This window comes from Colletotrichum chrysophilum (genome assembly GCF_026319265.1).
Source record: "Colletotrichum chrysophilum strain AFK26 chromosome Unknown scaffold_65, whole genome shotgun sequence".
Classification (NCBI taxonomy): Eukaryota; Fungi; Ascomycota; class Sordariomycetes; order Glomerellales; family Glomerellaceae; genus Colletotrichum; species Colletotrichum chrysophilum.
This window is the reverse complement of record NW_026517352.1, coordinates 241,560-253,720: the sequence shown is the minus strand read 5'-3', so window position 1 is coordinate 253,720 and position 12,161 is coordinate 241,560. Positions and strand designations below refer to the sequence as shown.

The 12,161-nt window shown below is 55.4% G+C and overlaps 3 protein-coding genes across 3 annotated transcripts; 1 reads left to right on the top strand and 2 right to left on the bottom strand.

Moving 5' to 3' along the window:
* Window positions 1-270: 270 nt before the first annotated feature.
* COL26b_007864 (uncharacterized protein) lies at window positions 271-4,181 on the bottom strand (the record flags this gene model as incomplete). The annotated part of the gene is made up of 2 exons (XM_053180644.1): window positions 271-3,599; window positions 3,650-4,181. The coding sequence occupies 2 exons, from the start codon at window positions 4,179-4,181 to the stop codon at window positions 271-273; spliced, it is 3,861 nt and encodes a 1,286-aa protein (XP_053035485.1).
* A 2,496-nt stretch (window positions 4,182-6,677) lies between these two features.
* Window positions 6,678-7,697, top strand: COL26b_007863 (uncharacterized protein; the record flags this gene model as incomplete). Its single annotated transcript, XM_053180643.1, has 2 exons — window positions 6,678-6,865; window positions 7,469-7,697. 2 exons carry the CDS (start codon window positions 6,678-6,680, stop codon window positions 7,695-7,697), a joined length of 417 nt encoding a protein of 138 aa, XP_053035484.1.
* A 1,553-nt stretch (window positions 7,698-9,250) lies between these two features.
* Window positions 9,251-11,535, bottom strand: COL26b_007862 (uncharacterized protein; the record flags this gene model as incomplete). Its single annotated transcript, XM_053180642.1, has 2 exons — window positions 9,251-11,366; window positions 11,417-11,535. The coding sequence occupies 2 exons, from the start codon at window positions 11,533-11,535 to the stop codon at window positions 9,251-9,253; spliced, it is 2,235 nt and encodes a 744-aa protein (XP_053035483.1).
* Between the last annotated feature and the right edge of the window lie 626 nt (window positions 11,536-12,161).

The following is a 12,161-nucleotide window of genomic DNA, read 5'->3' as shown; positions in this document are numbered from 1 at the left end:
AGAACCCACGTGCGTAACAACTAATTCTTACACTCTTCAAGCTGCACTGCCCTTCCCCGACCCCCAACACCGACTCCCAACACCGACCCCAAAAACTTTCGCTGCATTTTAAGCCCATCCTGAGGAAGCAAAAAGCTGCAAGCCGCCACCGTGAGAAGACACCCAATACAGTAGGAAGGAAAGTTTGGAAAAGGTGATGCGCGGTCTTCACACATCTTTATAAAATTTATGATATGGCAACTCAAGAACGAATGATAGCCGCAAAACACCCTAAGCGCCATGCCCGTTTCCCATGTAATCATTCCCAAAGGTATCATAAGTCAGCCTCCTCAGCCTCTCAATCTCGTTCTCAGTCGCCTTCTTCGTCCCCTTCAGCTCAAACCCATCATCCCCGAGAACGCCAACCGTAAAGACCCGTGTTCCATCCCGCTTCTGGAACCATCCCATCTGAAAATTCACATTGGACATGTGCCCGTGGAGCTCCTCCTTCAATAGCATGTGCGTCCCCGACGGTAGGTGGTCCGCGGCGTTGGATCCCCGCAGCAGACCGATCATGCTCTCGATACTGCTGAAGCCCTCGGGCGCTAAGCCCCTGGTGCCCATATTGAACACACTCTCCCGAGATTTGAAGAGAATGGCAGCAAAGTTGACGACGCCTGCCAAGCACAGGATCGCGACGATGATGTATGTGATCATTGGACTCTGCTTCAGTCGACGTCGACCTGTGTCGATGACGACGGTGTCAATGTCCGCAAGGGCTCCTGGCGCGCCAGACGATGTCGAGTCTTCATCAAGCCCCAGACGGCCCTCGACGTTCAATAGCTGGCCCTGGATAAAGCTGTACTTGTGATTCAGGCGCCTTAAAAGCTCTCCCACCTCCAAATCCCCTGCCCATGGCTTGACATATGATTGTATTTCGTTTTTCATCACGTCCGCCAGGGTATCGTTGAGTTCCACTCGGCTTAGTCCCGCCTCCAAAGGAAGATCGATCGGGGGATCCCAGGACCTCATGGAAGAAGGATCGGTGATTGGCGGGTTATCCGCGTCGATGATGAAATCTCCATCTACATTGATCAAGTTCACCTCGGTGTCGACTTTAGCGACGGTGTAGTTGCATTTCCAGATCTCCAGGAACTCGAACCCTTTTATCATCGCCGAGTACTTGCCCCAATAGTACGTATGCGTCCTGACGGGAAAGTACTGTTCATCCGTGAAGCCGCGTTCCGCTCGAAGGTTGCAGACACCGATTGTCTCTCGGAGGTTCTCGTGGGACCTCATGATCCCAGCGAAGTAATCGCCGACAATTCCCGCGTCGGACATTAGATTGAAAACATTTGTCATGTTGGCGCTTGTCTGCTTGGAATTGCTGCAGGTAAAGGGTTCGGTTACCGTTGTCTGATAGTAATCCAGCCCGCTTTCTGTCATGTTGTTCTTCAAAATGAAAGAATATTGGTCGTCGGGCAGCTTCTCGCAGTTTGACTGAGTTTGCGCGGCTGGAACGGTCATTTTAAGCGTCTTGTTCTGCGCATCTTCAATACCGTCCAGACCGCCAAGAATTGGAAATACGAGATCGCCAAAGGTATTGCGAGAGGAGCTGAAGTTGGTGCCCTCCGCTCGGCTCAGAAGACCAGCCAAGGCCATCCTGGTCACAGAATACTGAGCACTATTGTTATCCGCTGCGCCGGGTTGAGTTCCGAACCAGGTTTGCTGCGTCAGTTGGAGGCTCGTCTGCTCTGGCACGGTCTCCACAGTGAAGAGGACGGCAAGCAGAGTTGTCAGGAAACCGCAAATAATAGCCAGGGTCTGCGCAAGTGTCGATGCCCATATGCGACGGCGGAAAGAGTGGTAAAGTGCCCGGATTCCAAGCATGTCGAGTAAGGAGCAGTCGACCTCCTCCACGCTGCATGGTCGAGAAGACAGACATGAAAGGAGTGCGAGGTTCCGATAAATATGATCGCAAGAGCTAACATATCCAGAAACGACAAGGGCGACTGTAGCTGGTAGCGAAGTCCAAAGGAGGTGCCAGTAGCCGTCTTCATTCACATCGATGAACCCGTTAGATGTTTCGGACAGACGCAGTGTGTAGATGAGACCCGCTGCAAGGATGGCGACGAAGATGACAAAGGGCGGCCGAACCCAAAGCCTGAGAGCTGTCGGAGTGAATCTGCACCGTCTCCATACAGCTGAGATGTCGATAAGTGCTGAGGATTCTACGCCTTCGACGAATTTTGGATGATCACGGAAGAAGATGAGATTGCCAACTATAGTGGCGGGATCTCGATGCCAGACAGTCGTGCGACGCCTGAAGCGTATGGCAACCAAGAATGCGATGCAAGTGCTCAGAGCGGATAGTACGATCATGATCACGCACACCAATTGGTTGACGATCAACTTGTCAGTGCTCTCCAGGAAAGCCCCATTATGCTTGAAATTGTCGGGTTCTCGAAGAAGATAGTGCCCCAAGAAGGGACCTAGCGTCTGCGTCAGATTCTTCACAGAGTCGTATAAGTTGTCCGTGGTGATCAAGCTGGCGTCTCCTGAGTCGTAGTCATTGCCCCAGAATAATTGGTTCGCTTTGAGGGGTCCGGCCGTGTTCGTTTTGTATGTGTCGGGCACAAAATGTCCTCCCATTTTTTCTGGGATCGACTTGTAGAGCAGCTTCCACGTGTCTGCCGCGACGATAGTCTTTGGCTGGTCTTCTAGCACGGTGATCTTTGGTATGATACCGTCGTCCACGACCTCGACTTTCGATAACCATGCAGTCGGCGAGCACAGCACGGCAGCGCCGTCCGTGAGGTACATCCTTGAGGAGTTGGTTGCCGATCTATCGAAGCGACCCATCCAGAACACGAACTGCGGACTTTGGTCGGGCAGGTTGCGGCATGGTCGCCTGGGAGAAAGAGTGTCATTCACGGTGCCCCAGGCCTCCCAAGAGCGGCCACTGTGGATGCTTGGCTGCGGAACCTCGTAGTTGATGACTGGTATCTCAGCATCGCAGCCTTCGAACGTGAGATTCACAACAACGGTGGTGACGATATCTCCATCTTTTCCTTCGCTGTAGGTTGTGCTCCACGTCGAGTGGCTCTGCATCTTCAAGCACTGCATGTCCGAGAAGAAAGCATCCACAACAGCCGTCATTGGTGACTCAGAGGTTCCTCTGGCGGTACCGTTCACTTCCCGGAATGTCTGGTACGCGGCTGTTTTGCTGACCCCAAAGGGATACAGCATGTCGAAATCCTTCATCGCTCGAGCCGCATAGTAAGGTGTGGTGTCGTCGGTGTCATCTAAATAGCCCACATTGAAGGAGTCGAGGACATCCGTGGTGATGTTGCTTGGTATCTCAACCGTCGTGAGGCCATACAACGCAGGTGCCATGATGATTTGGGCTTTGAGAATAAAACCAATCGTCGTGGCCAGAAACACAAGATAGTGTTTGTGCTGCAGAGACTGAATCAGGGCCACGAACGACGACATCGCTGTGTAGTCGAGCGCGTAGCCGTCTTTGCCCAGGGGCATGTTTTGGCGCATGGCAATCCACGGCATATACCGCATAGCCTGCAGTTCCACTCGTGCCCATAAAACAGCAAGCAGGGCAAGAGCTTGCCAAAAGTTAATTTCCCGAACAACGTACTGGTGATGAGACGCTTACCTGCAACGGGCCCGATTCGCCAGACGTAGACCAAATTCGCCTGAGTCTTGACGAGGCCATCATGTTGATTGCTGTACCGCATCATGAACACCAGGCCTGCCGTCATGAGGAGGAAGAAGACGGCAAATGTACCGACAGACTGAGGTCGCAGCCATTTGGGTCTCCAGGTTACGCTGCGGTGAAGTTTGCCCTTCTCAGCTTCGTTTCCATCGCTAACACTAACGGCACGAGTCCTCGGCTCATCGTATTTCGTCTCGGGCAGCTTCTCGCTGTTCTGTCGAGGCGGACTCGCCGGCGATTCTTTTGGCGATGCTTGACGAAGGACAGTGAACTGCTCCTCGTCGCCTGTTCCATACTCCCTCGTCGGCGGTCTCGAGTGTGTGTCGATGGTCAGGCCGTGTGTCGACTGGGCAAAGACGGCCAACTCCTCGGCAGTCGGTACAACCGTCTTCGCGATTGGTTTTCGAGGGATCGAGTATCTCTTGACTGTGTTCCCACTCAAGGCTCGATGCCCGGCGGCGATTGTATCCATGATCCTAGCTCCTCAATCTCGACCGTTGGCGGGAACGAAGGATTTCCATCTGGCAGATGAGACAAGAAGGCACAGCAACAGCTTTCGTTTCTTTTGGTGGCACAGCGTCCCGCGCCGGAGGAGCGGCTAAGAATCTTTTGTAGCATGCCGGCGGCCTGTTCCTGCAGCAAGGCTAGATGGAGTCGAGTCGTTCGTGTGGGTGGACCTCTTGCGCGAGAGATAATTAAGCGCCCGCGATCAGGTTTGAAACGCAGTTTGGGGGCTGTGATGATGGAACAGAGAACCAACACACAGTGCGGCCAGGCAGTGGCCCGCTCTCCGTGGGACGGCTGCAAGGCTGGGTGCATGCACTCGCAGGGGCCAAATGCTACTCGATGTTGGTATTGCAGGGGATCTGTAGGAGACGATGAGGCAGGTGAGCGGCGCAGTCAGAAAATAGTGAGAGCTGAGTTGTTGGTGCACAGTGCCTGAAGACGATGTCGCGACATTGACGAAAGAGGAATGGGCCGGCCCCGACGATCGGATGCTGTGCTGGGTGAGCCAGGCTGGTGAAGCGAAATGAGAGGAAATGTTTGGGGACTTTGCAGCCTGGACAGACCAGGTTTGTGAGAGTGGTTGGAGTATCCGTACCTATCGTGCCTACATGGCTACGACCTGCCCGGTTGGGATGGGGAGGCTGACAGCGGAGATTGGATCGGAAAAGCGCAGACTTTTACGAGGCAATTGACGATGTTTTGTTGAGGACTCGGGAAGGAGAGAAGAGAGCTCCCAAGGAAAGCACGAGCAATAATTCTGGCAGCAGGCACGGTGCGGGCCGAAGCCCGGGCATCCACCAGCCCGGCGGTGTGGATTCTACGGCGTGTGCAGCTCGGCGTCACGGCCCCACCAGGAAGGCCGCTTTCCAGGTGAAGGGTAAGGCACTCCAAGCTGAGGTACGAATACTGCCGCTGGGCTAGAGGGCAGTGCGACGATCTTCTCGGCGCATGATGCGGCATCTGGCAGAACTGCCAAGTATGTAGAGACGACTCGGGTCTGGTCTCACAGCGGATGAACGGTCTTCATTGCCTGTTTCTCCGAGGTAAGCATGCGGCGCAGCGGCTGCGGTGGAGGTTGCTCGCATGACCTGAGCAAGCACTGAACTCTCCACAAAGCTGGTGCCGGATCTGGCAGTGACATGTTCCGTTTCTACTGCGTACATAGTATGCCTTACCTAGATGATCATAGAAAGCAAGCCATCAGTCGGAAAAAAGGGCAACAAACAATGTCGATGCCAACCCAGCCGAATTCCCCATCGCCAGTCAAGCTAATTTGACTGCTGCAATACCCCTCGTCCATCACAGCATCATCCTTCCACTTTTTCCCAGTAACCAGGCCTGGACCGGCCTTACAGTGGATTCTCGCAGTGGGCCAACGGCGCAGTGCAGCGGGCCCCCATCAGCAAGACCCTTCATGGGTAAACAGCAGCTTAATGGGCTCTAGCTTGCCGGTTCGCGAGGGCCGCCAACCGGCAGGGGCGGCGCCACCCAATTTGAAGCCGGCGATAAGGACACGTGGAGCGCCGATAAGACACGCGACCGGGTCTCAGCGCTTAACAATAAAACCTGGCCGCCACTTTTTTCTTTTTTGTGTGTTTCTCGTCGGATTGATTGACTGCTTATTACGCCTTCTTAAGAAGTTCTTTATCTGCAGCGCCAGGACATGGTGTTGCATAATTTGGGTAATCAACATTAACCATAATCCCCAAGCGCGGCATTGACGGCAGACCTGGTCGGTGGTCACTTGCACTTTCCCGTCCAACTTTCCACCTTTACCCTTACCCTTCCCTTTCCTCGTCATCTCGTCTGGTCTGGTCTGGTCAGTGGTCAGTCACATCATCAGCTGGACCTTTAGCTGGATTCACATCAGCAGGCCCCCATCCATTGTGTGTCGCAGCTGCCAGCCCGCCCCCATCCGTTCGTCTCTCTGGCCCCAGCCCAGCCCTCCTCCTCCTCCTCTTTCGTTTGCTCCCCTCCACCTCCCCCTCCCCCTCGTCTCTTTCTCCCCTCTCTCTCAGCCTGTCATCATCCTCGTCACCCTCGTCGCCCTTGCACCAGTTGCATCACACACAGGCAAGGAGACAGAGACAAAGATTGAGCGCAGAACACCAACGCAAACAACGCTAAACAGCACCAACACGCAGCGCTGGCCAGTCCGTGTCACACCGCCACCTGCGCTCGCTCACACGCCTTTGCGCCGTATCCGCATCCAACACCACGAATTTCCACCCTCGCGCTGCACTCTACTGCACCTCCAGCGCCGTCCAGACCGTCGGCTCCAGATTTCTCGCCAGCGTGTCCAGTCATCGCGCTTCGTCGCCCCAATCCTGTTTCCTCTCCCGCCACCGCTCATCCAGCGCACTTGCCAACCTTGCCAGAAACCCACACCATCGCAGCCCGATTTGCTCCCAGAATCCAGGAACCAGTTCACTAGGAGAAAAAATAGACCAGCAAGGGAAAAATGGCCTCCATCGTCACGGACGTCTTTGACGCCCTCTGGGACTTTAATACCCACGTCACCCTCTTTGGGCGCATGATGTTTCTCTGGTCCTTTGTCCTCCTCGGTCTCATTATTGCTGCTCAGGTTTCCCAGTACGGCGAGCCTGACCATACTAGAATTCAGTGGGTGCGCTTGACTGACGAGTCTCGGTAAGTCTGTCTTTGGTTGTCTTGTCTTGCTTTTTCTGCTTTCCCTTCCCTTCGAAACCACCACCTCGTGTCTCGTGCCTTTTCGTCTGTATCACATCCAAATGTCCCTTCCCATCAACCCATGCACCATCACCCGCAACACAACACGCACTACACATCGGCTCTTCTCTCCGGACGTCTGAACTCCGTCTGAACTCGTCCCATCCATCCATCCCTTCTTTCCGCCCTACCTAACCTAACCTACACCAACCACCTGGCTTTACCCTCCACGCCCACCGTTTCAACCCGCGCCTCGCATTGCATTGCATTTCTTTGTCTCTTTTGTCCCGCCCGCCGCCAGCGGGAAATCCGTGCGTCAACCGCAAAAAGGCCCGTTCCCTCCCCGCCATGGATCTTCCATGCCGCAAGGTTTCACCGTCTCCGCAATTCCGAGTCTCCTATTTTAGCAAAGGGGACACTTTGTTTGATGACATGCCACGGCTTATGGGGCACCCGCAAATAAGCAAAAAACACTCCCCCATGCGCTTTGTTTTCATATAAAGACTATTGGACGGCACCTCCTTTTGGACTTTGTTAACCTCCGTTTCTTCATGCGCCCTACAGTCCTTACTGGTATACCTTTTACGTTCTCGAAGCCTTCCTCTTCGTCTCCGGCGGATACCCAATGCTTCACGAAAAGATGTCAATGTACCTTGGTACTGGCTACGAGGATCAGATACTCAACGCCATTTGGATCGGTCTCCTCAGCGTCGAGGCCCTCATGGTCGCCGGCGTCACCGTCCTCTCCATCTCCCGCAAGCTCAAGTCTCCGCCCAAGCAGAAGACGAACTGAAAAACCCGTGACGTCTTCTCCGACGCCTTTATTTTTTGTTGCACATCTCGAAAAAAGAAAAAGATACCCCCACGATGTTGCCAGTTACTGCATCAGCCTCGGCGGCCGTCTTCAATATACTTCATTTTGCGCGCATGCATTTGCACCCTTCTCCTCCGATCGTCATCCCCGAGTGACCTTTTTCCCGTACGAATCGAAATGTTTCATGAAGATACCCACGAACGAAGACCATGAGAAATCGCGGCGGAAACCTGCCGACCGCGAGAATAGCTACCATTGAGCACCGCTTCCCGTCACCAACCAAGGCGCCGCACCGATTGAACGAAGACATAAGAAGGATACGAAGAGGACACATCATCCCGCCCGAAAGATGCACTTCCGGCACCTCGCATCGCGCCGGGCTGACGGTTGCGCCCGGCGTATGAGAGGTACAGGACCCTGCAGTTAGATTACTGCATGGACGGGTTACCGTGGCGCCCAATCGGGAAAGGCAGACATGAGGCTTGGCGAACGGAGGGGAGTTTCCCCGCGTATGCGATCACGATATGCGAGATCTGCCTGCATGTCGGCGACAGGACAGCTGGCCTTCCGAGGTTGACTACACCGTCGCCGCGCCGCCCTTTCGGCTACGTCGCGCATCAGTGTGACGCCTCATTTGGAGAAACTTTCGGCCGGCGGGGCATGGAGAGATGATAAGGTACAGCGGCGTTCCCGGCGCGGCTAAATCGCCCTGGTGACGGCATTCTGCCCACGCCAACGATGGAATTGTGTCTGCGGCCACGTGTTCTCGCCGCCCTACACCTCATCTACCAAAGACGTCGTCATCCACATCGCCATACTGTTAGCTGCTTCCACCACCACCACCAGACATACCTTCAAGTATGCCTTCAAATACAGGGGATCACCCACTGCCGGCACACCTTGTAGACGGGCTCGCAACCTTAAGGAGCCTGATCCAATGGCCAAAAGAAGCCCGTCCGTTACGTATCGCTCCTTGGGGCATCAGGACCTCTACCAGATCTATCGAGAGGTGGCAAACTGATGTGCTTGAGAGCATGCTTGAAGGTAAACCTGGCGCCTGAGCCAAGCAGTCTGGAGATAGCCGTGGAGCGGGAGCTCTAGGGTAGTTCAACTCGAAACAACTGATGACCTTTAAATCATTAATGTGGTGTCTCTTTCCTTCGCTCGTGACCAACTGTTCTTCCTGTTCATCTACAAAGTCGTGGAGTTCTCGGCTGTTATTTGCGTAGGGGGTGAATCTTTCCGCCGTTTTCACTGTGGCTTCGGGGTGACGAGAGATGGGTGCCGTCCTTGACTTAAACTTACGGTCGTATAAACGTACAATGATAAGGATGATGAGGAACGGTTCTTCTATCTAAGTTATGTACACGTCCCTTGTCTGTCTGAATCCATAATCCTAATATCTAACACAAAAGCAGAACCAACGAGCCTTTCCCTTGGGTATACATTCCTACAACTCCAAAAACGATCCCGAACAACGACGTTCCATACCTTAGCCACGGCCAACTTCTTCCAATCTCATTTCCAGACCCTTACTGCAACAGCAAATCCAAGTTAATATTAGGCCAGTACTCCTCGACCCTAACCCCCTGCGCCAAATCAACAGCCGCAAGACCGACGTTCTTGATAGCCCTCTCCACGATACGCGCCTGTTCCCTGAACACGGCCGGGTCTCTGCCGGCGTCGGCATGGGCGATCAACGTCTCGACGGTGCGGCGGGCGTTGATGAGGGCTGTGAGGGTGCGGTTGAGGGTAGACCTGGAGATGACGAGGTTGTCAGGATGGGGAGGAGGGCCGTGGAAGGCGGGAGGGGGGCCCGTGAAGGGCTGGCGAGGGCCTGAGTGAGGACCGGCAGGGGGATGAGCGGAAGGACGACGGACGCCGTCGGGAGTTTGGGCCGGAGCCGCGGAGGGAGGGCGATCACCAGCGGCGGTCTGGACAGGACGGCCCGCAGAGGGGTGATGGACGCCGGCCGGGGGTCTCATGTGAGGAGGAAGAGGGTCCATGAAGGATTGGCGAGGGCCGGCGTTCGGCTGGAGGGGTGGATGAGCCACAGATGGCCGAGGAGCACCCTGGCGAGCAGCAGCGGTTGGCTGGGCTGAAGGAGTAGCAGCTGCAAGATGCTGACGAGCACCGCCGGTCGTAGGAGCAGGCTGAGCGGCCGCGGGACGAGGAGAGGGGTGGCTGATCCGGCGGTCGACGGGGGTGTTTAGCAGGCCCAGTTCGGTTTTGGTGCTAGGCACATTAGAGCGGAAGCCTGTGCCGAGATGGAAGTCTGCGTGAGGGTTCTCAGGGGCTGGAATGCCAGCTGGACGGGTAAAGGGGTTTCCCATCGAGGCGTTTCCACCCATGACGGGGTCGGCGGGCTGGGCTCGGTTCGAGTGGCCATTAGCAGGGCCGTTGGCGTGAGCACCGTTGGCAGACGAGGCGGAAGGGAGATCTGGAGCGCCACTAGGAGCCTCGTGAAGAGCCTTACGCTTGGTCGACTTGCGCTTGGGAGGAGGAGCAGGTCTCGTCGGAAAGTATCCCATGGGCGGCATCTTCGGGGTCTCGCTACCGTCGGCGGGAGTCTGCTGCTGATCGTTTTTGGGGTGGGCAGAGCCGTTGGATGAAGCTCGCTGCGCGACCGGATTGGTAGGGGCTCCATCAGCCGCGGGGATGGCCGGCATCTTTGGGGCTGCGCCGACGACATTGGCGGTTTGCTGCCGGTCAGCAGGGGGAGGAGTCGGGTTGTTGGACGAAGCCGACTGGATGGCTGGGTTGACGAGACCTTCAGCCGTCTGCTCTCGGCTATAGACGACGTTAGCTGGCTGCATAGCCGGGCGTACGGGGGCTCCGGCAATCTGCTGTCGGCTGGAGTTGATGGGAGCTGGCTGGATAGCCCGGTTGATAGGAGCACCAGGGGCCGCAGGATTGGGCGCAGGAGCAGCCAAACGAGCACGAGCCGCAACTCGAGGAACGCTAAAGTACACCTTGCTGGCATTGATGTTCTTCTTGACGTACTCCTCCTTATCGCGAAAGAGAGCCAACATGTCGGGGGGCAAGTCGGAGGGCGACAGAGGTCTCGTGTTCTGGGCTGAGTTAGCCTTGAAGTCCCGGACAAACTGTTCCCAAGTGTTTTCATAGGAGTGTTTGTGCAGATCATCATCAGAGACAGAGAAGGGGACCTCGAAGCCGGACGCGGTGATCTCCCCGGCCAGGTCATGCAGCGCATCGGTGAAGTAGCCCAGTTGCTCTTCGCCGAACTTGGGAGAACGCACCTGGTGACGGGAAGCCTGCTGCTGAGACGGCTGGGGGCAGACTTGGCCAAGGCTGTTGAGCATAGGCGGGTAGGGGAAAGACACCTGGGGCTGGCTGGAGGTAGGACCTGGGATTCTCGGGTGTTGAGGGCGGAAAGGGTCCATCGGCACGAACGTCTGGGGACGAGAAGGAGGAGCCATCGGATCGGGCGTCTGAGGCTGAAAAGGGGGAGCCATGGGGTTGAGGTGGGGAGTGCTCAAGAGCCGACGGGCCGCGATGTTGGTCGGAGTGAGAGCGCGAGGGGCGGGCTGAGGAGTTTGGGGAACTGGGTGGGAGGGGCCGAGGCCGCCGTGAAGGGGAGGGCCGTGATGGACCGGGCCATGGTTGATGGGGTTGGCGACGCCGACGCTAGCGAAGTCAGTATTTCGATTCAGGGACTTCAAATAAGGGAAACTTACTTGAGAGAGTTGTCTCCAGCGGGCTTGATGCGAAGGTCGTCGTTGTTGGCCTTCTGACGCTTAGGGGCAGGGGGGCCGGCGGCGCGGTCAGACGCGTCGGGAGCTTCCTGGGTAGCCATTCTGTGAAATTCCGTCGAGGAGGTGCGGTGATTGCGTCGAATATTCTCGAGTCTGCGATTCGGCTATGGTACAAAGCAAAGGCGAAGATGAAGAAGACTTTGTGAGTTGCTTTGTCGAAGCTTGCGTTGTTGATGATGATAATGGCAATGGGTGTGGAAGCTACTCGACGACACGCGTTGATGGAAGGAAAAGGATTTTCAGGAATTTTGGCAAAGGGCCGGATGGGTTTGTTATTGTCTCGAGCAAAGGACCTGGGTTTGTTTGTGCGCCCCCTCACTTCATCTGGCTGTCGACGACTAAGCGGAGGGGAGGATGGTTCACCATGATTGCCAACGACTAAGCGGAGAGGGGGGCGGTTCACGATAGATTCTCGGAGTGGGAGATGTCACTGATGGCACATGTGTCACTTCAGCGCCAGGTATGAGTTGGCTGTTCTGTCTTTATCTTTGGATTCTATCTTTAAGCATTTCATGGCAATGATCTACTCGTAGTCTATATAAAACCTATGACAGCGATGAGGGACGCTGAAACCGTTGATGAGAACTTTGCTTTGGTTTTCGTCTCTCCTTCAACTCTCAATATTTGGATATGTCCCTAAGTAATTAAGTGTTGTTATGAGTTGCTG